The 27,721-nt window shown below is 53.3% G+C and overlaps 1 protein-coding gene across 1 annotated transcript; it reads right to left on the bottom strand.

The window, feature by feature from the left end:
• Positions 1-341: 341 nt before the first annotated feature.
• Positions 342-27,721, bottom strand: LOC136381904 (lactotransferrin-like). Its single transcript, XM_066350465.1, has 17 exons — positions 27,507-27,721; positions 25,129-25,292; positions 21,379-21,487; positions 20,909-21,091; positions 20,468-20,615; positions 19,167-19,222; positions 17,540-17,718; positions 16,913-17,087; positions 15,808-15,962; positions 14,588-14,678; positions 12,735-12,782; positions 11,702-11,857; positions 9,809-9,950; positions 5,909-5,976; positions 3,548-3,732; positions 2,188-2,377; positions 342-523 (listed from the first exon to the last, which is right to left on the bottom strand). Exons 1-17 carry the CDS (start codon positions 27,547-27,549, stop codon positions 489-491), a joined length of 2,127 nt encoding a protein of 708 aa, XP_066206562.1. The 5' UTR covers positions 27,550-27,721; the 3' UTR covers positions 342-488.

Here is a 27,721-nt window from a genome sequence, read left to right as displayed (position 1 = left end):
CTCACTCACGCACATGCACTCACTCACGCACATGCACACACGCACGCACATGCGCACACACGCACACACTCTCACACTGGCCCACACAGACACGCAGCTATGTCTTCGAACCACCTGTCCGTGGGGAGAACGGTTACTGGCCAGTCCGCAGACTCCAGAACATCTGGCCTCACACCCGAGACTGCAGGAGAGAGGAGGGTTTGGAGCTAAACACGGGGGCGGAGAGGCCCAGCTGCACAGGTATGTGGTCAGACACGAGATTTCAGCATAAAATTCTAGAGAGGATGAACGATGCTTCACGAGGCATGGAAATCAACAGCACTTCCGGCTTTATTTCTTGCTAAGGTGACAGCGGGGAATTGTGACAACAGGTGTGACTAGCAAACTGCCCCCTCAGGAAGGAAGAAGGAGGCCCCGGCGGGCCGGGCGCTGGGTGGGGGACAGTGGGGGCTGAGGGTCGCTGGGGGCACCCGGGCCATCTTCTGGGTTTACCTCCTCAGGAAGGCGCAGGCTTCCAGAAGGGCTGTGGGACACAACAAAGCAGGAGGGTCAGACAGTGACTTCTTGTCTCATCAATACATCAATCAAGGAGGATACTAACACAGACTCTTCCCCCACTCTCCCAGCACCGTAAGTTCCTGCTGGCTCCACTCACGTTTCCCCACGGCCCCAGGAAGCACCTGGCAGCCCTGGCCCCCTCCAACCTGGGTGACTCTGCTCCGGCCTGAGTGACCAGCCCCCCCACCCAGACTGTCTCCGACTGACAGTGATGGTCCCCTGACTTCTGGAACGTGAACAATGAACATGTCATCTTCATGCAGCTCTGTGTGCAATAGTGTTCACTTTGTGCCTTCACAAATGAGTCACTGTGTTAAATGCCGAGGGCTCAGCCCGGGCAGACAGGCCCTGCCCGCCAGGGATATGCAAGTCTATGCCATCGTGGGCTGGCAGCTTGCAAGAACCACCCGACAGCTGGTTTCTCCAAGTGTCGTCCGAAAAGCGCCAACAGCACGGTCCTCCGAGACTTCAGCTGATAGAGAGAAGGCTTCCCTGCCTCGGCACCGCGTGTGCGGCCAGGAAATTCCCTATTGTGAGAGCTGTTCCGTGCTGTCTCTAGTAGAATCTCTGGCTTCTGCCCACAGGCACCAGCAGCACCCTCCCCCCCTAACTTATGAGAATCAGAAATCTCTCCAGGCATTGCCAAGTGTCCCCCCCCCCGAGGGCAAAATTGCCAGAGTTCAGGGATGGAGATTCTTGGCCTTACCCCCATCCCTGGACCACTGCCCCCATATCCAATGTCCGGATGACCCGGGGACACTGGGGAGGTCGTGCATGCTAGCCTCTCAGAACCACCACCTCGAGCCTTACAATACCCTGCGATGTCTTCCAAATATTTGTAAAGGATTGAGTTATTGTCAGCATATTTTTCTGGCTGAAGTGTTTTTTGGTTTTTCTTTTTACAGAGACATAGAGTCAGAGAGAGGGATAGGTAGGGACAGACAGACAGGAACAGAGAGAGATGAGAAGCATCAATCATCAGTTTTTCGTTGCAACATCTTAGTGGTTCATTGATTGCTTTCTCATATGTGCCTTGACTGTGGCCCTTCAGCAGAATGAGTAACCCCTTGCTGAAGCCAGCGAACTTGGGTCCAAGCTGGTGAGCCTTGCTCAAACCAGATGAGCCAGTGCTCAAGCTGGCGACCTCAGGGTCTCGAACCTGGGTCCTCCTCATCCCAGTCCGACGCTCCATCCACTGCGCCACTGCCTGGTCAGGCCTGAAGTGTTTTTTGAGCATTTGTATTTTCTATAGTTGATATTTAAGGTAACTGTCTAGAAACCAGAATTGGTCATTTCTCAATACATGTATATATATGTCTGTATGTGAATAAATGTATGTATATACATGTGTATACATACATACATAAACACATATTTCATTTTACTGAATAAAATGATCAGTTTCTAAAAACTCCATCAGAACGATAAAATTCAGCATATTCTGTACTGCCCTATTTTATTCTCTAACCTTTCACCTCATCAAGGCGGTTGTCATTTCCTGAGGCACAGAGCTATTACATTACCTTATTATTTGTATCCCCCTGTGCCTTCCTAGAATGCTGCTTGGCCCTCCCACCTGGACCCTCAGCCATGGTGGTTTCTCAGAGATGCTACCCACGGACCACTTACGGGAGCTGGAGCACTTCTGCAGGTTAGACACGGCCGTGACATACTCTGCTCCCAGATATGACTTGTAACTGTTTTTGCCGTGGAGTCTGGCCAGACACTCAGTGTTGTCGTTGAACAGGAGGTTTTTGGTGTCGGACTGGAACAAGCAAAAGGTGCCTGGGCACTCACGTCCGTTTCTCCCAAACCTAGCCTGTGTCGGAGGGACAGACAGCAAGTGAGGATCCGAGGGAGGCAGGAGGGTTTATGGATCAGGGGGGCTAAGGATATTTCTTTTTCCCTCCAGGGTCAGTCCTGTGACAAACATGAGTCAAAAGGAGCTAAGTTCTGGAGTCGTTCCACTGACTTGGCCGACTGTCCCCGGTGCCACGCCCTCCTGGTGCCCGGGCTCCACCCAGGTGGCAGTGCCCAGGCCCTTGGTCACTCTGACCTCACCTCCCACCATCTCTCCTTCCTTCTTAGTCTGCGGCCTCCTTCTTTTGAATGTGTTAGCGGTGACTAAGGGACAGCTGAGGAGTTTTATGATCTGCCCCAAAGCTGATCGCTAGCAGCATGCCAACCAGCCAGCTGTCCCAGGGGGGCAGTGCGCCTCGAAACTCGTCCCTGCCGGCTCCGCTGGCCGTAGCTCCTCCTCCGTGCCCAGAGCTCCTGCAGGGCTGAGCTGCTCCACCAAACACCTCGGTGAGGGCAGGCCTCCTACCAGCACCAGGGGGCGTGTGCCACAGTGAGGGCTCCGTAAATGCCACGTACAGCGCCCGTCGGTACCATCCCGGGGCCCCTATCTTTGCAGCACACCTGGAAACGTGAGGTTTCAACACAAAACTGGAAGTGCTTACTAACAGAGGGCCACAGACTTTAAGGAAATGGTAGGACTTCCTTCGTTCCACAGCTCAGAAACAGCCTTAAAGCTACAGGTCTGAGTGTGCTGTTTGTAGAGATGGCGAGGACAGCGGCCTTGTGTAGGACGCTGCCCGGTGGCTGGCCCAGACGCGGGGAGCACTGTGTACGCCACTCTACCTAGTTGTGGGAGGAAGGCTCAACGGGCGCCCTCATTGGCCTGAAGAACAAAAGAAGGGACAAGAAGAATAGCCACGTGCGAGCTGGCCAGTGAGCACAAGCCCGGAGCAGGAGACTCAGGGCAGAAGTTAGGTCAGTCCCAGAAATCCCAGGACTGAAACCTCTGTTGTCCTTATCGAGACTCTGGGCAGCCTTGCAGCATGAAGCTAATCCTGTCACCATCAGCTTCGAGCAGAGGGACTGGAAGAAAGGTCTGGGATAGGCCGGCTGACCGGGCTCTGTGGTTGCCCCGCAGGGCAGAAGCCCGTGCAGCTGGGAAAGGAGAGGAGGCCCCGGTGGTCTGTACCTGTTGATCAAGCAGCACTCGCTCCAGGTGCCCTGCCTTGTCATTCCGAGACACCACCGCGTGGTTTGGGGCCACAGACAGGTGGCAGCTGGCAGCCTCAGTCACAGGCTTCCGGGTGCCGTCAGGGCACAGCAGCTCGAAGTCCTCCAGCTTCAGGTCCCGCGTCCACTCTGCAGTGCCCCTTCCTGGGGAGAGAAGGAGGTGGCGTCGGTCAAAGGGTCCTTCTGGGTGGGCGTCACCATCCACTGGCCTCCTGAAATGCGCGCGCTGGGGTTGCGGTGACGTGAAGGAGAGAGCAGAAAACATTGTCACCGCACAAGCCACGCGAGCTTCAGGCCTAGCCCACGTCACCGCCGCATCCATACAGCGAAACAGAATCCAGCCACAGAAAGGAGCGAAGCCCGGATACATGCTGGGCTGAGGATGGACCCTGGAAACGTGATGCTCAGAGAAAAAAGCTGGTCACAAAAGGCCACACAGTGGAGGATTCCACTCATGTGAAATGTCCAGCATAGGCAGATGTAGGGAGACAGAGAGTGGATGGACGACAGCCAGCTCCGGGGAGTGGGGGAGTGACCGCTCCCAGCTACAAAGGCTGTTTTTCTGTTTTGGGGATGGGGGGGTGGTGTTTTTTACTGTGTGCCTGTCAAGGTGTTGGCCAGGCTGAGTGCTTGTCTGGCTGCGGGGTTTCTTTATGCAGGTGTGTGAGCCTGCTGAGACTGGACTGTGCTGGCAGTTGTAGAAGAGACCGCTGAATTTTACACTCTGAATGGATGAATTTATAATATGTGAACTGTCTCTCAATAAAGCTGTTACATTTTTTAGTTTCTAAGAAGAAAACGCCCCCATCTGTGCCATAAAAAGAATAGCTGGTTTATGTTCCAAACGAAATTGTTTCCTCTTCCCTTTCATATTCAAATGTTCTTTGTGTAACCAGAGAAAAGAAGAAACTTCGATGGGTTTCTCAAAGATATTCGGTCAGTTCCAATAAAATACAGTTGTGAAATCCTACGGCCGTTTAAAATCAAATTTGACATCTGGTCTCTGGAAAGCTCTTAGATGAATGGTTCGTCAATTTCCAAATGGAATTCTATGCACGTCGGCGTGCGTGCAAATGCAGGCTCAGTGCTCAGGCCCCCCCCTCTCTCCTGTCCCCTCCCCGCCCTCCCTCCGTTCTCCTGGCTTTGTCCATCTGATGTTGAGGTCATTCCAAATTTCCATGTCTGACCTCAGCCCCTCTCCCTGGACGGGAGGAGGCAGGAGCGGCTGTGACTGTTGATATCTCTGAAGGAGGGAGGCGGGGGGAGGGGGCAGTTCTCAGGGCACGAGATGGCAAGGCGCCTGCTGAGGGGGAGGCCTGGGGGGCTGAGGGGCGCAGCTGGGAGTCTTCAATTTAGTCGTTATGGTTTTCACCTAGAGATCAGAGGCGAGAGTGACTATTCAACATCGACTGATTGTTTAGCTCCGCCATTTGCATCTGCCTCTGATTTTTGTACCCCTTTACTCCCAACGAGTTTCCAGACAGGGACTCACATGGGGCTAGAAGAAGGCCCTTAGTTCCTTTTCTAAAGGGAAATTTTATTTGCATATGTTTGATTTGGGTTTTTTTTGTAGTATCATCTACATTCAGTCTCCCATAGGCTGGCCTGGGCAGATGGTCTGCTTCTGTGGTTGTCTAGACAAAATGAGGGAACATTTGCTACTGAGTATTGCAGAAGTGTGTGTGTGTGTGTGTGTGTGTGTGTGTGTGTGTGTGTGTTAGATAGAGAGAGAGAGAGAGAGGTTGGTTTCAAAAGCAATGTGACACCTATAGACATTACCATGTATGCATACCAAAGTAAAAAAATTAACAGAAATTGGCCCTGACCGGTTGGCTCAGTGGTAGAGTGTTGGCCCAGCATATAGATGTCCCTGGTTCAATTCCCAGTCAGGGGCACACAGGAGAAGCAACCATCTGCTTCTCTCCCCCTTCCCTTCTCCCTTCTCTCTCTCTCTCTTTCTCTTCCCTCCCGCACCCACAGCTCAATTGGTTTGAGCACATCAGTCCCAGGTGCTGAGGATGGCTCCATGGAGCTTCCACCTCAGGCACTAAAAATAGCTTGGTTGCAAGCACGGCCCCAGATGGGCAGAGCATTGGCACGATATGGGGTTGCCAGGTGGAGCCCGGTTGGGGCACATGTGGGACTCTGTCTCTCTTCTCTCCTTCTCTCCCTTGCAAAAGAAGGAGAAAAAAATAACAAAAATTAACTTAATCAAATGTCTGGAAGACCATGTATCTTCCCAGCTGCTCTTATAAATACTAGGAAGTGTTATGATGCCAGAGACTCTGCCCTGAAGGGTCAGGGGAGCATCGTCACTCACCGTCAGTGTTCTCCAGGACAATGGAATCTTTCACAAACGCAACGTCTCCAGCATTCTCAGCCATGCACCTAAAATATTCCAGAAAATAAACGTTGCCTGGGAAGAGAAACTAGGAGCGTTTTCGTAAATATTTGCAATATACATTCCAAAATCTGAAGCGTTGAAGTAAACATGAAAAATTGATAAAGACAAATATTTCCAGGAATTTGGGATTTAAAATAGAAGACTGAACACATATGTGTAGCTTCTTTCCTTCTAAAATCCCAATACAATGATGCCTATGAGATTTTTTTTTTAAGCTATAAACCCGTGAGAGAGAGGGACGCACAGAGAGAAAGAGAGAAGAGAAAAAATGAGAACATCTGGATGTGAGAGAGAAAATGGTGAGCAGTGATGGACCCAGCAGGGCAATCAAAAGCTGTAACACAGCTGGAAGTGGGGGGACCCGGAGGCAAGCCCGTGAGCACTGCAAACTCCAAACAGGCTCAAAAGCCGGAAACACCAGTGAAAGTGACTGAGACCAGGAAGACTGGATGCGATCAGGGTGCCCTCCAAGCCCATGCAGGGAGATTGACCCTGGACAACCTTATGGGCGAGAGAAACAATCACAGCTGAGGGCAAAGGCTCAACACAGAAATCAAGGAAAGGAGTGAAAAACCTTTATCTTGGAAGGTTAAATCATAGCCCCTTACCTCTCTCTCTCTCAGGCTCCCAAGAAGTAGAGAGGAGAATCTGATCAACCCAGAGAAAATGCGCAGAAGTTCCAATAGTTAGATGCCCCACAGTGCAACGACACAAACCGATCGCCCCAGCCTGAGACCCATACTCTCCACGACACGTCACCTGATGCAGAGCGAACAGTCAACTCTGGTGCTTCTCTCTTCCATGTGGACCAGCAGCCAGAGAGCGTGGGTAGTTGGGGAAATATCAGAAGGCATAGAAACCAGAGCAATGACGTTCAGAGGGTGCAGAGACAATAGAGGAGAGAGAAGAAAACTTTCGTTTAAGCTACGATGAATATCATTAAAGAGCTAAAAGAGGGTGCTGCATTCACGAAACAAGCAGATCTGAAAAGGAACAGCCAGACTACAGAAAAGAATTTTTAGAAAGTAAAAAATAATAATTACCAAGATTCTTTAAAATAACATAAGGTCTATAATATTTGAGCAAATATCCGAGACACTAAAAAGTAAAGAGAAGCAAATAATAAAAAATAAATAAATAGTTAGAAAATTATGTGATAATTCAGGAGAGGCTATAATTTAAGAATTCAAGGCCCTGGCCGGTTGGCTCAGCAGTAGAGCGTCGGCCTAGCGTGCGGAGGACCCGGGTTCGATTCCTGGCCAGGGCACACAGGAGAAGCGCCCATTTGCTTCTCCACCCCTCCGCCGCGCTTTCCTCTCTGTCTCTCTCGTCCCCTCCCACAGCCGAGGCTCCATTGGAGCAGAGATGGCCCGGGCGCTGGGGATGGCTCTGTGGCCTCTGCCCCAGGCGCTAGAGTGGCTCTGGTCGCAACATGGCGACGCCCAGGATGGGCAGAGCATCGCCCCCTGGTGGGCAGAGCGTCGCCCATGGTGGGCGTGCCGGGTGGATCCCGGTTGGGCGCATGCGGGAGTCTGTCTGACTGTCTCTCTCTGTTTCCAGCTTCAAAGAAAAAAAAAAAAAAAAAAAAAATAATTCAAGTTTAAAGAGAAATCGGGGGGGGGGGGGGGGACACAGTATGGGAATCATCAAAGAAATAATGAAGTAAAATTTCCCAGAACTGAACAACTTGAGTTTCCAGACAAAAGGGACCCCCAGGTGTCCACGCCAATAAATGAAAAAGAAAACTCACATAAAGAAATATCACTATGAAGCTTCAGAACACTGGAGATTTTTTTAAAATAGCTTTATAAACCTGACCAGGCGGTGGCGCAGTGGATAGAGCATCGGACTGGGATGCAGAGGACCCAGGTTCAAGACCCTGAAGTTGCCAGCTTGAGCACAGGCTCATCTGGTTTGAGAAAAAGCTCACTAGCTTGAACCCAAGGTTGCTGGATCGAGCAAGGGGTTACTTGGTCTGCTGAAGGCCCATGGTCAAGGCACATATGAGAAAGCAATCAATGAACAACTAAGGGGTCGCAACGAAAAACTGATGATGATCGATGCTTCTCATCTCTCTCCGTTCCTGTCTGTCTGTCTGTCCCTGTCTATCCCTCTCTCTGACTTTCTCTCTTTCCCTGTAAAAAAATAAATAAAATAATAATAAAATAGCTTTATAATATTATTTTTGGTTTCTTTAACTTAAAAAGGTTTCGAGAAACTAGTGTTCAAGGCATTTTTTAATTGATTTTTAGAGAGGGAGAGGGAGAGAAAGAAACACTAACTTGTTGCTTCACTCATTCATGTACTCATTGGTTGTTTCTTGTCTGTGCCCTGACCTGGGGTTGAACCTGCAACCTTAGCATATCACAGTGACATTTTAACCAACTGAGCTACCCAGTCAGGGCTCAAAGCATTTTGCATTTGACAAAACCCAAGACTAATTTTTCCTAAAGAGTTTTTTTTTTTTCATTCACTGTTAAATCTCTGTAAATTTAGAGAGAAATATCTGATTTATTTACCTTTCACAAAATATTCTTTGTGTCAATCTGTTAGTCTAAGACACCTTATAAAACTTCTAGAGCTTATTATCTCAGAATTAAGAAGCCAATAATGGCCCTGGCCCGTTGGCTCAGTGGTAGAGCATTGGCCCAGGGTATGGATGTCCTGGGTTCAATTCCCAGTCAGGGCACACAGGAGAAGTGCCCATCTGCTTCTCCACCCCTCCCCTCGTGCCCCCCCTCTTCCTTTCTCTCTTCTCTCTCTCTCTCTCTCTCTCTCTCCAACTTTTGCAGTCATGGCTCCATTGGAGCAATTTGGCCCCAGGCACTCAGGATGGCTCCATGGCCTCCGCCTCAGGCACAAAGAAGAGCTTCATTGATGAGCAACGAAGCAACCCCCGCTAGATGGGCAAAGCATCACCCCCTAGTGGGCATGCCGGGTGGATCCCAGTCAGAGCGCATATGGGTGTCTGTTTCTGCCTCCCCTCCTCTCAATGAATAAAAAAGTAGCCAAAAATAAATTGTTGAAAGCTCAAATATGAAGCTTTCGAGAAATGTAAGTCACATACCAAGAATCAAAAATAGGGACAAATTCTAAAAATCAGAAGACAGTGATGCTTTATATTTGCTCTATCATCTGTCTCAGTTCCATGATGCCATCTGGTGGTGAAACGTATCCTTGGTGAATGGAGAAAAAGGGATGGGGAGAGAGGACTCGGTGCCTGTCAAACCCCTAGTGTATAGTAAGTATCACAGAAAATCAGTTCTAATGAATGAGATTGCAACGCGCAGTTGTGAGTAATCACTGCAAATAACTAAGTGGTTATAATGCTGGAAACCTATTTTGTGGTTATTTCTCACTTCACCAGTGGAGAGTAAAACCACAACGCTGCTCTTTCTCTTTGCTATTTCTAAGGCCAACATCAAAAAGTGAAATGTAAAACGCCATGACCTAGAGTGGGGGAGAGGGCAGTAGTTATGAAAAAGGTTCTTCCCCATAAAAATGCATTGTAGAGAGGACTGAAGACCCCATGCCCTATCCATTTGGTTTTGAGGACGAAGACAGTGAGGCACACGGAGGTGACTTTGGCTCCCGGCGACAAGGAGCCCAGCAGAGCTGAGGTCAGACAGCCACTGTGAGCCTCCACTTTCTGGGGTGGTGAGTGTGGTGAGTGGAGCCCTCGACGGAGCCGTCCATTGGCAGACCCCCAAGGGAACCCCCGGCTCTGCTGTGGCCGGCCACATTCCCCTTAGGAACGCAGTGCCAGGATGGTGGAGGGTGAGCCACCAGGCCCTATCCTATGACTGCAGCACTCACCTGAACGCCCCAGTATAGCCGAAGTATCTCTCATTATTGTTGGGGACACACTTGTCTTGGCCCGAGTCATCGCCAATACACAGAGCGCAGAGACTGGAGCTCGGGTCTGACCCGGGAGCACAGCTTTCACTGAAGTATTCGTCTGTAGGGAAGGACCATAGGGAGTCAGCTCTTCTCACCTGAGTTATCATAAGCGGCCTTCACTCAGCACGGGACACAGCCTGGTTTAGTTTCATTCTCTTGCCCAGGATAGAGAGAACACAGTCACTGTCACAAGTAGTGAGGTGTTAGGACCAATCCCGGGCCCACCAGAAATCAGGAAAGGCTTCAGACTGTGGGCGTTGGCAGGAAGGCTGGCTGGGGTTGAGGGAGAGAGTCTGCCTGCCAGAGGGTCCTATCGTCACAGCCTCGAGCTGAGGGGCCACACTGATGCACTAGGCCACCTGCAGCACGACCTGACGGCTGTCCACTCCAGGACCTGACTTCCCCTTTCCCTCAGTGAGAGGACTCCGGCTTTGTACCTGGGCACCGGGTCCCCAGCCTCGCTGATGCCCTGTGGCGAGCGCAGCCGTGTGGCGAGGTACTGGCCAGGGAAAGCTGAGTGGGAGTGTTGGGTGCCAGCATCTTGGGAACATCCCTAAAAGGCAGGTGGCACGTGCCCTTTGCCCCTTCTCTTCCTTCATTCTGCACATGGAATGCAGGCACGGGCGCTGACCCCCATGACACGAGCCTCTGAGGCGACTGTGAGCGTGGAAGCCGCCTAGGTCAGGGCAGCCAGATGGCTGAAGCCTGGGTGGCTGACACCAGGTAGTCCTCCTGCCAGCTCTGCACGACCCACCTCTGCGCTTCACTCACAGGCGACAGAAATCAACGTCTGTCTTGTTCAAACCTCCACTACTTGGGGGTGTCTGTCCTCGTCGTTGAACCAAATCTGAACTACCCCGTCGTGTGACGTAGCCCACAGTAAGGAGTGAACCCGGGTCCGTATGTGTTCAGGAGAGAAGAAGCGGAGGTGACAAGAAAGCCCCACCTCGATGAGCCAGGAGCCCCGTAATCAGACAGATTCGCGCAGCACCTGCCCCGGGTGAGCCGCGCCACAGGCCACCTCGGGGTGGACGGGGACTGGGGGGCGTCCCACTGTGGGCCTGGCAGCCTCCCCACGGCTCCGAGTCAGCCCACGGGGTTGGAGGGAGAGACAATGGGGTGCACTGCGGTGACGAGCAGAGCCCGTGAGAGGCATCCCGAGGGGACGCCTGCACAGCTGGTGAGCCACGGTGAGGACACGCCACACACCTCCGCGCCACCAGGCCCACGGCAGGCAGGGCGTGGCTTATGCACGGGGGTGAGCCAGGGTGAGGACACGCCACACACCTCCGCGCCTCCAGGCCCACGGCAGGCAGGGCGTGGCTTATGCACGGGGGTGAGCATGGGATGTAGCGGGGAGAGAAGGCCCCAGAGCAGGTGAAGCCAGAAGCCTTGAGGGCTTATTCTGCTTCCTGTGCAGGGCGGACTGAGAAGTCAGTTCTGCTGAGTAACAGAAGTCACCTTTCATGAGACAGGCAGGTGCCTTTTCCCAAATTAGGAAGCCCGCACCTGTGTGGAATTTCTATTTGGAGCTCCAGGAGGCAATAAATACCATGTGTACTTCTCAGAGCCCGCGTCCATTCTTAGAGTGAAGAAACAGACTGACAGTCCTGTGTTTTTCCGCCGAGCGGGCTGGACAGGACATGGGCAACAGTGCAGAGAATCGCTTCAGGCACCAACACTGAGGGGCAGCCAGGGGGAGAACTTGCTTACACCAACAAAGGCCGTGGGTGCCGCCCCACCCCGCCCCGTGGAACCTTATCTGTCCACCCCCCAAGATGGCCGCCCTCCTCCCTTAGGGCTCCTTACCAAATTTGCAGGAACCTGTCCGGTTGAGGAGCAGGCCCATGGGGATGTTCCAGCCGGCAGTCCTGTCCACACCAGTGTGGCAGGACTTCTTGCCTAGCACAGAATTCCAGGTGAAACCCGTATTGGATGTCTTGACCACCGCCACAGCACGATACCCTTGGGTGACAGAAGAGCCGGTCTTAGTCTCCAGCAGGCCTGGCGTAAGGACTCTAGTGCAGCTGTCTGCACCTCAGCCCAGAGGTCAAGAAGCACCATCGGCAACGACTTCCCCAGGCACCGTGCTCTTAGACAGACCAGAAAAGCTGCTGTCCTATGTGAAGGTGAGATTAACTTGGGCTATGAAATGAGACAGGAAGAAAAGCTGGCCCTTTAAGCGATTGCTGGGGACTGTCCTTGACCAGCCACACACTGTTTCTGAGTTATAAACCAGCAATTCATCTTTAGATGTGAGCTACTAAAGCCACAAACGCTGAACATCTCACGTGACCCCAACAGTGTATCAATCACCAACTGCAGTACGCACTGGGTCAGACAGAGCAATGGCGGCCACCGGGCTAAGGGCTGTCTGGATGCAAGGGTGTCTCCAAGACCTGCCCCGGGCTGGGTCCTGCGCTGGGAGAGGCTCACTGGGGTGGCACAGACAGACTCGGGGGGGGGGGGGCAGGGGGGCTGGCGTGCAGAGCACGGGGTTTGCACAAGCAACAGAAGCTGCACATCATCGCTGTCTACACCTGTGGGGGAGACCCGGGACACTTTGGGAGACTCTGAGCTGCTGTTTCCATAGGAGACGGGGATGTAACACCCCTCCTTCCACGTGGCCAGGACGCATTGAGGAACTCTGAAAGCTCTCTCTCGCTGCCAAGCGTGAAGATCCATCTAAACATCAGTTGTAATGACCTATGAATGATCCACAGCTTCAGAAGAACTTTGGCTGCACCGCTTTCTGTGAGTTGCTGTTTTTAAGTTCCTGCCACCTCATCCTCCAGCAACAAGGGCTGACCCTTGACCCTGAACCCGACCGATTCCAACTCACCTTCCACCGGTCTGTCCACACAATCTGAGTTACTGTTTTCTTTGGATTCTGAAACAGTAAAAACAATCAAAACGTCACGAAACACTCAGATTCACTGAGAAGTCACAAACTTTTAAATCTCTACAATGCAGAATCAAACTTGAAGAGACTGTCCCAGCAGCTCCAGACAACAGTGACACATCCGTGTGTTCACCAAAAAGCACAGACACAGATGTTCATAGCAGCACTGTCCACAACAACAGCCGCCACCTGGAAATTACCCAGGTGCCCAGCACAATAGAACGGATAAATACCAGTGGTCCAGCCACGCAACCGAAACCATACCACAAGACCGTGTTCTACAACCACGCCCTGTATGGAGGAACAGCGAACATATAACACTGAGCAAGACGCATGAAACAGCACGGGGTGGGCAGCTGCTTTTACATAAAAGCTCAAAAACAGGCAGGACTGCTCAGTGGCGCCCTTGGAAGTCAGGAGTCATTATTGCCCTTGCTGGAGGAAGGGGGCCGGCGAAGGGAGGACACAAAGGAACGTGTGACACGTATTGTGTCGTCATCTGGGCACTGGTGCCTGGGGATACTCCAGTTTGTGAAATGTCACTGAGTCGTACACTTATATGTGCACTTTTCTGTATGTATATTATACGTTACAGAATCTTTTATAAAATTCAGAGGAACGATTGTGTGCAGAGCCGCCGTCGCTCTCCGACGCCAGCGCCTCCTCTAGCTGCCCGAGGTCCGGCCAGAGGAGAAGGGGGAGAAGTAAAGAGGTCTCTGTACCATGGCACTCGTACAAAGCGACTGCCCACAAACTGGCAGGAAGGAACTGGCTACCAAAGCGGCTCCCAAGAGTGCGCCCTCTGCTGGAGGGGTGAAGAAACCCCATCCTTACAGGCCTGGTACAGCGGCCCTTTGTGAAATGAGAAGTCATCAGGAGTCCCCTGACCTTCCGATTCGCAAACTTCCCTTCCAACACCTGGTACAAAAAAAAAATCGCTCAGGAGTCCAAAATAGCTGTGTGCTTCCAGAGTGTAGCTCTTGGTGCTTCCCAGGAGGCCAGGGAGGCCTGTCTGGTTGGCCTCTTTGAAGACACCACCCTGTGTGCTGTCCATGCCAAACATATAACAATTATGCCAAAAGCATCGGACTAACATGCTGCATATGTGGAGAATGTGTTTATGAATCCACTATGGCCTGACCGGGGTAGCACAGTAGATAGAGCATCCACTCGGGATGCTGAGGTCCCAGATTTGAGACTCCAAGCTCGCTGGCTTGAACGCAGGGTCACCAGCTTGAGCACGGGATCACTGACAGGATTCCAACATCGCGGGCTTGAGCCCAAGGTTGCAGGATTGAGCAAGGGGTCACTGGCTCAGCTGGAGCCCCAGGTCAAGACTCATATGAGAAGCAATCAATGAACAATTAAGGCGCTGCAACTATGAGTTGATGCTTCTAGTCTCTCTCTTCCTACTCTCTCTCTCTCTCTCTCTCTCTCTCTTCCCACCTCTCTCATATCAAAACAAAAAGAATCCACTATTTCATCCTTTTAAAAAAAATTTTCTTCTTCCTGTTATTGGTAGTTGTGAACATTAGATATTTGTTTTCCATGGGCTCAGAAGGCACCTAAGTGTAATATTGCAAGTGGCGAACAGAGGGCAGAAATCAGATACTGGCAGAGGAAACCACTGTGTGCTTTGTCTGGTCTCAGCACGCAGCCCATTCCGATTCTCCTGTTTGAATGTATCCATCCTTCTCAGTGTCCCCACCCTGACCCACCAAGTGGGTGACTCCTCCATACCCCCACCCCGTAGCCCAGCGGTACAGACCACAGAGGACGCTCCCCTCACTTACTCTGGCTCTCTGCCAGGACAGGCACCAAACCACATTCACCCGCAATGTAGACTAATCCTCCGTCCAAACTCAGGGCGTCGGCTTCTCCTTTCTGCAAAGACAAAGCAATTCTCCTGCACCCCAGCGAGGACGTTTCATGTCCCGCCTGTCCTCACAGCTCTCTGCGAGCATGGCTGTATGCCAGTTGCCCCAGGGACGTAGCAGAAAGAGGCAGGGAGGGTTTGAACTGAACACCCAAAGGAAGCACCACCACATGCGTGATTCATCTGCCGCCAGCGCCACGTGCCTTTCCCGCTGTCCCATCCGTTGCAAAGGCCAGGCCCGGGCTACGCTCACCCTCTGTCCTCTGAGCAAAACCCTCCCTGCACTCCGAGCACTCTCAGGACCACCCTCCTGCACGGGCCTCACTCACTTGGGAGACAGATGGGGCCAGCTGACTACACTGGAAGGGCTACACAGAAGTTGGTCAACAAACGAGCAAAACAATTCTAATTAAACTGGCTCACCATCAGGATGAGCGAGCCCAGGCTCCAGCACGGGAACACGCCTTCACCCAGACCCCAAGCTCTTTCTTTGGCCCAGAAATAATTACTTTACAACAGTATTAAAAATAACTGGAGCTGTGTAGGAAGGTTTCCGTGCAAGAGTGTGCATCACAGGGTTATTGATAATAACAAAATCAGGGCACAAAAAGAACAGGGTCATGACCAAGCCACAGCCCCATAAAAAGATACCTTGATATTATTGTTTCACAAGTGTTTTCAAAGACTATGTATTCACCTGGGGAAATGGCCATGATATACTATTAAGTAAAAAGGACTCAACCCACCTAACTGGCCAGCCCATGCCTGGATGCACCCAGACATTCTGGGGCCGGGAATTCCCCAAACTTTAGCTGTCGTTTCTCCCGTGTGAGGTCACAACTGGTTTTTATTATTTATTTTACAACATTCCTTTCTATATTTCCAAATGGCCTGCAAAAATCGTGAGTTTTTCTTATAACCAGAGGAGTTGCAAGCCCACGATGAACAATTCTTTAACAGAAAGCTGTGGCCTGTTTGCACACTGTGCGCCGGCCTCCAGGGATCCCGCCCGGAACCCACCCTGCCTGATGTCACCAAAGGGCCTCTTAGCACCCAATCACTTCTAAGCAGGTGCCCACGACCTGGGGTCTTCTATGGAGGCTGCTGCCCCACCCGCACGCGGCACAGGCTCCCTACCATGACCAGGGTGATGCACTCCTCGGGGGTGGCGGCGGCGGCACAGGCCACTGTCTCGGGGCTCTGGCTGCTCCATTGCTGGCACTTGCGCTGCTCGTCTGGGCCCACCGCGCACCACACGACCCGCGAGCGCCGCTCCTCCACTTCCACTGCGGCTGCGCAGGGGGACACAGCAGTCAGCAGGGGCACTGAGCCCGGCCAAGGACACCCCGGGGCTTCGCCGGCTCCGCGGCCAGCGCGCTCCCTCCCGTGGATACCGACCGGACCTACTTCTAGATGGAAGAGTTCCGTCTGGCACCTGCGCCTCGTCCCCTCCAGTGCCAGCGCTCAACCCCGTCCCAGACGGGGGTGCCGCCCGTTGTTTCTCAGTCACATTCTTCTCCTGGCTTCTAATCCACCCTTCAGTCCTTAGTGTAATGACTTGTCTAATATCTCAGCCCCGCGGGATAAAAGCTCCAGAACACAGAGACAGTGACAACCCCCAGGAGATGGCCCCAGGGGACCCTGAACGCAGCTCTGACCTTCCGTAAGGCCAGCAGTCACCACCAGGAACAGCAGTGCAACCTCTGGGTTCGCCCAGACCCCAGCGCAAGCCCAGAGGAAGACCCGCGGCTGAGCGGACACACTGAGGCATCCGCAGCCAAGACCCGAGCCCAGGCATGGGGCAGTGTGCCACCAGGCCTCTGGCTTTACCCGGGAGGGGCCTGGCTCTCTGGGCTCGTGGTCATATTTCTCACTTCATAGGAGGCAAATTGATTTTTCCGTCAGGGCTGGGAGCCCGGTATACACAGGGACATGTGGCAGCATTAATCACTTAGCTGATACATTCCTTTGGAATCCCTCCCACGTGTTAGAATGCCCTCACTTGGTTGACAGAGAACACTTGCACCTGCATCAAACCTACCCCAGCAAAGACTTCCAATGGCTGGGACGTGAGGAAGTGGCCACTACCGGGCAGGGCCCCGCGGCCTGCGCTGGAGGGGGTGTGTGGCGCCCTCCCCAGTGAACCCACCACAGCTCCCCATCCTCACCGGCCACCCAGCCACGGCTCCCCCCAGTAGACCCAGCCACGGCCCCCCACCCTCACCGGCCAGCCCTCACTCACTTCTCTCCAGGTTCTTGACAGCAGTAACGAAGTTGGCACCGAGGTACATCCCAGCATCTACCTGCGAGGGGACCCTCAAAAACCCGAGGGTATTATCTTTGAACAGCAGGTCCTTCTGCCCGGGAGGGGAGCTGAAGAGCTGGAATGATGATGACTTGCCTCTTCCAAAGTGCTCCTAATTGAGGAAAGATAGAATTGACGGTGTCGGTGGAAAATAAGGAAGAAACAAACACACAACGTTGAAAAGGAGTATCAGGAACTGAGGGCTGGTTCTGAGAGCGGGAACGTTGGCTGACTTCCTCCCGCAAGGGACTCAAGCCATTTCTGTGACACAGCTCAGTCATGGCTTCATCTGTAGAGTACTGCTGGGGTCCAAGCACCCTAGAGCCCCGAGAATACTGCCCTGTCCACCCTGCTCCTCTCCAGCCCGTGAGACACCATCAGTCAGTATACCGGAGGGCCTTCCTAGCTCCTGCTGTCTAGAGGACAGCCTGGGCATCAGTCCACTGAGCCCAGACACGCCTGAGCGATGGGACTACAGGGAGGCCTCTGGAGAGGCGGGAAGTTAAGGGAGGAAGGAACCTCCAGCCCCAAATGCAAGCAGCTGGGAGGACTGTGGGCAGATACCTGCGCCCTGCTGAGAAGCTTCCAGATCAAGTCCTCCATGCCGTCTACACTTCGGGCCATAACAGCATGAGAAGGGATCCGGACCAGGTGGCAATCCTTGAACTCATCCACTGGCCTCCGAGTATTGTCTGGGCAGAGCAGCTCAAACTGGTCCCTCTCAGCCTTGTCTGGCAGGTCCTCTGGGGAAGAAAAGAGAAGAGAAGAGAAGAGAAGAGAAGAGAAGAGAAGAGAAGAGGAGAGAAGAGAAGAGAGGGTCGCAGGAACCAGATGAGCCCACTCCAGCCAGTAAACATGCACTGGAGGTCCCCTCCCCCCGGAATCTGAGACGGAGGAGACATCTTACACAGCTGGCACACCTGGAGAGTCAGAAAGAAAGACAGTGGATTGCTCCAGACACTCGGAAAGGTAGACAGTGCCCAGAAAGCCTTGGGGCCCAGCCCAGGGATGTTCTAACTAGATCGTACACCTGCCCTGGTGCTGGTGAGCCAAGGAAGCTCAGCCAGACCCCATGTGTTTCCATGGAAACCCCACTTAGAAAAGGGTCACATGGTGGAGACAAACCCAGAGACCAGCCAGGGGATACTGCCTTAACCCATCCCTAAAAAGAATAAAAATGGATGGAATGTGGTGGGCCCGGCCCTGGAGGCCCTGGAGGCCCTGGAGGCCCTGGAGGCCCTGGCTGAGCGCAGTGGGCCCGGCCCTGGAGGCCCTGGAGGCCCTGGCTGAGAGTGGTGGGCCTGGCCCTGGAGGCCCTGGCTGAGCGTGGTGGGCCTGGCCCTGGAGGCCCTGGAGGCCCTGGAGGCCCTGGCTGAGCGCAGTGGGCCCGGCCCTGGAGGCCCTGGAGGCCCTGGAGGCCCTGGAGGCCCTGGCTGAGCGCAGTGGGCCCGGCCCTGGAGGCCCTGGAGGCCCTGGAGGCCCTGGCTGAGCGTGGTGGGCCCGGCCCTGGAGGTCTTGCAGGGAATGGCGTGGGTCTGTCCCCAGTGGTCCTGGGTAGAATGTGTTCAGCCTGTGCATACCCAGCTACTGTGCTTCAGTATGTTGTCCCTCTTGCTGTCCTCCTCCAGCCAGACAGTAAGAGGACACACATAAAGGCGTGAGTCACGGAGCTGTGTGGGGTAGAGGGACAGACAGGATGACCTGGCCCATCACTAGGGCGACAGATAAGTAGAATCTGGTGCACCTGTTCCACGGAGCATCCTCGGCCGTTAGAACCAGTGAGCTAGACCTTTGTGCAACAGCAGAGAAATCTCTAACACAACATGCTGGGTGGAAAACCGTGGCCCCAGCAAGGTTTCTGGTGCTCAGTAATGCAGTCTCCAGTGCTCAGCAAACGTTCTGTGAGCTTAGAACCAGCACTGGACGTTTACAAGACCACATACATCTCGGAGGACACGTGTCAGGTACCTTGGCACGGCGTCTGTGAGGGGGAAGAGAAAGGCAGAGCAGGCACAGGAGCTTTAACGAAAACGATTTAAACCATGAAATTACATAAAACAAGAGGTGTACCCTGTAGGGAACCTTGATAATAGTGTGCCAGGAACCGAGGAATCTAATTAGCTTAATCTTCAGAATTAGGAGAAAATAGAATGAAAGGAGGCAATCTCGTGGCTTTTCTCTGGGCTCTTACCAAACACCATCGCCCCCTTGACAAAGGCCACGTCTCCGGCCCCGTCCCTCAGACACCTGTGAAACGAGAAGGAGCGGAGGGTCAGCACAGCGCAGCCTCTCCCCAGCGCGTCCCCATGGAGCAGGGCTTGTCTCCCGGGGGCGTCCGCTGCGCGGAGGGCAGGGCTCAGAGGCTTTGGGACACCCCGGCTGAGAAGGCGGCAGGGGCCACCCCTAGGCAGATTCTGAGGAGGATGTTGGCCAGAGGCCGCCACCTTTTGCTTTAAGAGCTGAAAGGGCAAAATCTGATGTAAAAAAGAGCTTGGAAGACTTGCCCTGACCAGTTGGCTCAGCGGTAGAGCGTCGGCCTGATGTGTGGAAGTCCTGGGTTCAATTCCCACCAGGGCACACAGGAGAAGCGCCCATCTGCTTCTCCACCCCTCCCCCTCTCCTTCCTCTCTGTCTCTCTCTTCCCCTCCTGCAGCCAAGGCTCCATTGAAGCAACGTTGGCCCGGGTGCTGAGGACAGCTCCATGGCCTCCGCCTCAGGCGCTAGAGTGGCTCCAGCGGCAATGGAGCAAGACCCCAGATGGACAGAGCATCGCCCCCTGGTGGGCGTGCCAGGTGGATCCCAGTCGGGCGCATGTGGGAGTCTGTCTGACTGCCTCCCAGCTTCTAACTTCAGGAAAAATACAAAAAAAAAAAAAAAAAAAGTTTGGAAGACTCTACAGCAGTCTCGACCGTGTGGCTCTTCCCTTCAGGACTGAGTGGACAAATGCCCTGGGCTGGCAGAGAAGCGGGGAGGCCTCCCTCTGCAAAAATGCCTGAGTCCAGGAGGCAGATGGGGTAGGGGAGCAGAATCAGCCTCAGCTTAGGGGCAGAGGGGACACAGGGGGCCAACCAGGCGGGGCTCGCTGTCTCCCAGCTGTGGTGTGGGGGTGGGGGAGGGAGATCGGAGGCCCTGGTAGCCCAGACCAACGTCAGCCTGGACACCCCACTCATCTGTAATAAGGGAGGGGACAGAGGTCAGCAGGTGGAATCAGGACAACACAAGGGTAAAGCCAGATCCAGGGTTTTCTGGGGAGACACAGGGTACGCTGCAAAGGGACTGCTGATCAGGCTGGGGTAGAGGTGACGGGAGCACGCGCTGGGCAAAGCCACCACCCTCCTTATACCCAGTCTCTCTGTCCACCTGGCAGTAGGAGGACTGGGCCTCCTCTCTGGTCCCTCCTGGCTGAGCTCTATTTGGGACCAGAGAAAAAGCCCCCTGGCCGGAGGACCTTTGGCGCTTGGCCACCAGGGAGAGGAGGACAGTGTCACTCACTTGAGGGCACCGGAGAGGCCAAAGTAGGGTTCCGCGGAGGAGCAGGCGCACTTATCTTCCCCTGTCCCCGCACACAGGTGACACAGGTTGGGGTACTGTGTCCCATCCACACAGGGGACACAGCTCGCAGAGAAGTAGTTGGCCACAGCTATGGGATGCAGAGAAACGGACCAGAGTGTGAGGCAGCCCCGGCCACAGCCGCACGCCTCCCGTGGGCAGCCCCTCTCTCCACCCCTGCCAGGTGTGTCGCCTTGGTGGGGAGGTTCGGAGCTCAGAGACCAGCTCCCGAGGGCCCGTGGCACAGCGAACCACGCAGGTTAACCTCGTCTCCACCTGGACGTCACCTGCACATTGCCCTGTGTGATCCCGCGGCAGCTGTGTGTGAACAGGAGTGGAAAGCCCTGTCTGAGACCCCTCCCTACACTCCCCCCGCCCACTCACCTTCCTGAAGGGGCTCGGGCGGCCCCGCCCAGTTCAGGTACGGACGAAGTGTGCCTATCGGCATGTTCCACCCGGCGGACCTGTTCAAGCCCGTGTGGCAGGACCTCACGCCTCGTGTCTCGTTCAGCTGGAAGTTGCTGTCCTTCCTCACTACGGCCACAGCATAATACTGGGTCTGGGGCTCTGCAAAGGGGCAGACGGAATCAGATGCTCTTGGCCTGGACCCAGGAGAGAAAGACAGCCCCTGGTGGGAGGCGGACCTACGTGCTGCAGTTTCTTCTGGCGCAGAGCTGTCCTGATTCCTCTCCCCCAGTGGGTCAGCCTCTGGCCCCAAAGCACCAAGGACTCCGTCCCCTTCAAGTGCCATGACGTCCGAGACCCCCACCTCTGCGACTCATCCACTCTGACTCCACGGAGCCCAGGGCCCAGGCCACGGCCACCCCAGCTCTGGGTCCCCAGGGAGAACTCACGTGCGTTGGTCCCGTAGATCTCTGCCGCTACGGGTCTCAGTCTGTACGGGTCTAGGCCGGCCTCATACACTTGGCCGCCATCCAGGGTCACGGCGTCTGCCCTCTTCGACTGCAAGCAAAGCGGCCAGATCAGCTTCAGAAGGAACCCCGCCCTAACCCAGGCAAGCGGATTTCAGGACGGCAGAAGGGTCTGCGGCTGGGAGGATCTTCAAAAGGGCCCGTTTCTGATTGTGTCCGCTCATGTCCTGTGACAAATGGCACAAGCCAAGGGTCCCTCTTTTGGGACCACAGCCACCAGCCCAACTGCTTTAACTCTTGAGGTTGGGTCTCTGACTCTTTCTCGTGTGACTTCTTTTTACAAGCTGTGAGTGCGTGAAACACGGAGTTTACTCTTCTATTATGGTTTATGAGCTATTGAATTATTTCTCATACGGAACAACTTGAAGCCTTCTTTTACACCACCCTGTAGAACTCTGCTGAGCACACACCCTTCACGCAATCTGAATTTAAAGTTATCTGCTTTCTTCACTGCTCTTGCTCTGTATTGATCTCTTTTAAGCTCTTTTTTACTGGATAGACGTTTTCATTATTCAGCTATCTCTAAGTAACAAGCCCACGGTCGTCCTCTTCTGCCTATCATGTATCCTCACGTGCTCACGTAACTCTTGTATTTGCGGTCTAGTACGGATAGTACCCTGTGGACGGTTTTGTCATCTAAACCTTACACCTGTTCGTGCCCTTACTGCAGTAGCGCCTTTTATGGATTTTACGGACGTCATAATATCTTCTTATTATGTGGCTGTTCTATAAGCTATTAAAGAATTCCCCCAAATGTTCAGCACTTGGGTTATTTCTGACACTTTTGCTGTTAAAACTGTGCTTTTGTGGGTAGCTGTGTCCTTGTAGCTTTTTTTCCCTTCTGATGGCCTGTCGCCATGGGATGGGCATCAGAGGATGCGATCACCTAGACAGGGAGCATGTTCATGGCCCTGGCTGCTGCTGACGCTCGGCTTTCCAGAAGGTTCTGATGCTCATTTAGAAAGCTAGTGAACGTGGTGGTCATTTCACTATAGGCTCGCCAGCAGGAGCGGCTTCCACGTTATGGAGTTATTACTTTAGAAAGTGTTGCCCTGGCCGGTTGGCTCAGCGGTAGAGCGTCGGCCTAGCGTGCGGAGGACCCGGGTTCGATTCCCGGCCAGGGCACACAGGAGAAGCGCCCATTTGCTTCTCCACCCCTCCGCCGCGCTTTCCTCTCTGTCTCTCTCTTCCCCTCCCGCAGCCAAGGCTCCATTGGAGCAAAGATGGCCCGGGCGCTGGGGATGGCTCCTTGGCCTCTGCCCCAGGCGCTAGAGTGGCTCTGGTCGCAATATGGCGACGCCCAGGATGGGCAGAGCATCGCCCCCTGGTGGGCAGAGCGTCGCCCCATGGTGGGCGTGCCGGGTGGATCCCGGTCGGGCGCATGCGGGAGTCTGTCTGACTGTCTCTCCCTGTTTCCAGCTTCAGAAAAATGAAAAAAAAAAAAAAAAAAAGAGAGAAAGTGTTAAGTGCTAACAAATTTCTTAGGTTTGGTTTTCTCTGACTATCCAGGGAAAATATTTTTATTAATTTTGGATTCTGCTTATGACTACGCCATTGACATCATTTTTCTTGCTTGATCCTACATGTCTTACCCATTTGAATTAGTTCTAAATAGAAGGTGAATTGTAATCTCTTGTTAGAACTGGTGCATAGTCACTCTGGTGCTTTCTAAATTTTTGTTTAAATGTTTCTAGTGGTTATGAATTAGTTTTTTTGTGTCTTTAGATCTGCCAGTTTACTTCATTTAGTTCGTTGCTTAAAGGCTGAGAGATTTCTTTGTGCTATAGTTCAGCTAATTAATCTCTCTTCTAGTTTTTCAATAATACATGCTTGCCTTTTAACCATTTAATCAACCCCAATTTTATTTTGATGCATGGTATGTGAAACTGATTTCAAATGGGACTGTGGTTAAAAAGGCAGATCTTGTGACCTCATTCACAGATATTTGGGTTGAATAGGTCAGACAAGGACTCAGGAATCAGCATTTTTTAAATGAGAGGAGGGGAGATAGTGAGACAGATTCCTGCATGTGCCCGGACCAGGATCCACCTGGCAACCCTTGTCTGAGGCTGATGCTTGAATACGGAGCTATTTTTAATGCCTGAGGCTGATGCTGGCACCAATGAGCTATCCTCAGTACCCAGGGTAGACGATTGAGCCAATCGAGTCACTGGCTGAGGGAAGAGGGAGAGAAGGGGGAGAGGAGGAGAGAAGCAGGTGGTCACTTCTCCTGTGTGCCCTGACCGAGAATCAAACCTGGGACATCCATACGCCAGGCTGACAATCTATCCACTGAGCCAACCAACTACTGCCTGGAATCACTGTTTTAAACCAGCAAGAACTGCTGGTGCTGTTTGTCCACAGGCCATAGTTCTAAAATAATATCCTAAAACATTGCTCAAACTAGACTTTTCCCCCTAAGTACTGTTCCAATAACCTAGATCTTACTGAAAATGTGCACACAGATTACCCGCTCTGTGCTAGAGTCAAGTACACACAACTGTGACACAGAGAACAGAGTTGTTGGGTGAATCAGTAAAAATTATTTCAGTAGCTTTTATATCCCAACAAACAAAGAGAATCTGAAATCATCCAAAAGTCATGATTCTCTTTTCTCTCTCTGAAAGTTTCTCAAACAGACGTCTTTCTCACGCCCGCCGCCCTGGCACGTCCCCACAATGCGATGTGGTGCCTCTGACCGGCTGAGCTAACTTCTCTCCGGGCTTAGAGGTCATGATCTTCTGGAGACTTGACCTTTCAGAGCAACCTTGACATTTGCCAGTGTTACATATCCACCCAACATGACTGTGCCTGTGTCATTTTTGCACAGTCGTTATCAACAATGTATGTTGAGATCCCAGTTTCCCCACACATGGTCTCTCCACTTTGGAATGTTAATTTCTGCATTCCACATAGCATGGTGTCCTGTGAGAGAGGACTGCCCTGCCTGGCCAGTGCTCAGGAGGGAAAGCAGAGGGAGGAGGGGAGAGCACGCTTTTTGTTTGTTTTATTCTACACCCTTCCTTTCCCTCCCCTCCCCTCCCCTCCCTTCCTTTCCCTTCCCTTCTTTTCCCTCCCTCCCCTCCCCTCCCCTTCCCTTCCCTTCCCTCTTTTCCCTTCCCTTCCCTTCCCTCACTTCCCTTTCTTTCCTCCCCTTCCTTCCCCTCCCCTCCCTTCCCTTCCCTTCCCCTCCCCTCCCTCCCATCCCCTCCCCTCCCTTCCCCTTCCCTTCCTTCCCCTTTCCTTCCTTCCCTCCCCTCCCCTCCCCTTCCCTTCCCCTCCCCTCCCCTCCCCTCCTTTCCTTTCCTTTCCCTTCTTTTCCCTCCCTCCCCTTCCCTACCCTTCCCTCCTTTCCCTTTCCTTCCTTTCCTTCCTTTCCCTTACCTTCCCTTCCCTCACTTCCCTTTCTTTCCTCCCCTTCCTTCCCCTCCCCTCCCCTCCCCTTCCCTCCCCTCCCCTCCCCTTCCCTTACCTTACCTTCCCCTCCCTCCCCTCCCCTCCCTTTCCCTTCCCTTTCCTTCCCCTTTCCTTCCTCCCCTTCCCTCCCCTCCCCTCCCCTTCCCTTCCCTTCCCCTCCCCTCCCCTTCCTTCCCCTCCCCTCCCCTTCCCTTCCCTTCCCTTCCCTTCCCTTTCACTCAGTTTGGTCTTACTCAACCTATGGCGCTGACTTACCGCGACGGCCTGGATACATTCAGTGTAGGAGTTCCTTCTTACGCAGGAGATAGGAGGGCCACGCACTTTTCGCAGGTTTCTTTGGAATTTGGAGCATTTCCTTGACTCTGCTTCTGATACGGTGCACCACCGAACACTATTCCTAGGGGCAGCCAGACATAGTCCTGGGAGAAACGCCAAGAAGTAAATGTTCGACCACTGGGCACGGAGGAGACTGCCTCATCCTCGGACGCAGTCTTCCAGACTCCGTCTCTGTCTGCTCCTCGCCGGCCCTCCCCACTGTGTGGCCAAGGCAGGCCTCTCTCTGCAGGCGGAGGTGTCTCCCCGGCCTGATAAGCGCTCTGACCTGGCCAGAGGGCTGTGATTCTCAATAAATTAGAGGAGCCGTTCGGAACCTCTGGCTTCTTTTCCTTCCTGTGACTGACACTAGAAAAATGACGACTCCTTGCGTCCGTTTATGGAGTTCTTTCACCTGTCTTGTCCCACTTGAACTTGGAAGGTAGGCAAGAAAGAAAGGATTCTTGCTCCTCGTGTGGACACTGGCTCTTGAGGAGGCTGAGTGATTGACTGCGCAGCAGCGGGGAAGTCCAGCCTAGAACCCGGGTCCCTCCAGATTGCTGTGTCTACAAGCCTCCTCCCAGGGGATGCCTCAGGAACGGAGGAGAACACACCTGGCTCCTTGTCAGTAGCTGCAGGAGCTGGTGTACCAGGCGGGTCCGTGTGCCTGCGTAACCACCACTCACTGTATCAGAAAGACTGATTCTCCTGCCAAGCCTGCCTCTGTTGCTAGAATCTGTGCCGTTAGGGAGAAGGCTGGACCCCATTTGCTCACAGCTCTTACAGACCACTTAGACGCCTGGTAAAGGGTATTTAAGAAAAACCTATGGCGAACATGATATTAAAATGGTGAAAGACTGAATGTTCTCTCCCAAGATTACGAACAATGCGAGGACGTTCACTCTTACTTCTTCTAGTCAACACAGTACTGGAGGGCCTAACCACAACAATAAGGGAAAACCAAAAACAAAAAGATGACATTCGGACAGAAAAAGAAGAAGTTAAATGGTCTTGACTTGCAGACAACAGGATCCTCTCAGTAGAAAATCCTAGGGAGTCCACAAAATGCTGTTAGAACTAATAAGTTCAACAAGCTAATGGGATACAAGATTAATGTATAAAAGCTAAGTATATTTTTGCAAACAAGCATGGCATGGTCTGAAAACAAAATGAAAATATAATTCTATACATAATAATAGAAAAATATTTAACAGAAAAAAATGCAAGACTTACACACTGAAAACTCTAAACGCTTGTTAAAGGAAATTAAAGACCTAAATAAACGGGGAGGCATTTATGCTCAAGCTTTATAAGACTTAATATTGTTAAGATGGTAACTCTCCCTAAATTAATATAAAGAATCAACACACTCCCTATCAAGTGAAAATGGGTGCAACTCTGAGTCAGACCCCTGGACCTCCATCCATGACCACCTCCGGGAAAGCAAGGCTTCCGGCCTCTTGGCCTCTCCCAGGTGGCCCCAGCCCTGTGCTGTGGGCCCGGCAGGCCACACATCAGGGAGCAGAGGGAAGCTGGTCCGGAGCTGTCGGTCCAGGCCATGATCAATCCCGCCTTAGGGAGGAGAGGGATGCCAGCACCCACAGAAAGGAATGTGGAGAAGGGGACCAGGAGACAGGGACAGGGGCGGCACCATGCTTCCTAGGCTTGGGGACATAAGCTCACTGCTGCTCTCTAACCACCTCTCCCAGCAGATGTCCCAGGACAGGAGGAGACGGCACCTGGCTGCAGCAGAACTGCCTGCCACTGCCCATTTGGCTGCTGGCTCCTGGGACCCGCCCTGCTCTGAGCAAGCCCCGCCCTCATTCCCTTACATTACTAATGGCCATCACTGCGGAGCGCCCTCAGAGACCCCAGAAATTACTTCAGATGTTTGGGTACAGAATTCACAATTGTTTAGCCAGGTAGGGCGGCTGGGTCCGCCTCCACCTCGGGCAGCAGCCAGCCCAGAGCTCCCAAGAGGACACACGGCCTCCCTCACCTGAGGTCAGCCGCAGCCTGGGACAGTTGGAGACAGAACAGAGGCTGTCCAGAGTCTGACCCCAGAATTCACAATTGTTAGTCTGGGAAGGTCCGCGCAGCTCTGGGCTTCCCCAACTAGCTTAGAAGCGCTGGCTCCCGCTCCTCCCCCAACGGGTGGGCGGGGCCGACCAGCTACGGCCTCGGCTGGGGGCTGGGTGTCCGCAGAGCTCAGGGACAGTGTCGACCACCGTGGGGCCCAGTGACAGGGGGCCCCTGCCCCGTTGGGCGCAAGGACCATGTCGCCCAGTTGGTGAGGCGCATCCCAGGGTACGTGCACTCACCAATGGCCAAGAGGGACAGCAGAGCAGGGAAGATAAGCTTCATGTCTGGGGTCCTGCGGTGACTTCAGCAAACGAAGCCTCTGCCACCTGCGCCTGCTCTGCATCCCTTTATCTAGGGCTTGATGGCCTCACGGGGCTTGCCCCACCCTGTGGACCAATAGGCGCTCCTGGCAGCACCCCTAAACACACACACACACACACACACACACACACAC

The sequence above is a fragment of the Saccopteryx leptura genome, chromosome 10 (assembly GCF_036850995.1).
Source record: "Saccopteryx leptura isolate mSacLep1 chromosome 10, mSacLep1_pri_phased_curated, whole genome shotgun sequence".
NCBI classification, from domain to species: Eukaryota; Metazoa; Chordata; class Mammalia; order Chiroptera; family Emballonuridae; genus Saccopteryx; species Saccopteryx leptura.
Note: the sequence above shows the minus strand (reverse complement) of the source record. Positions and strands in the feature narration are given on the sequence as shown.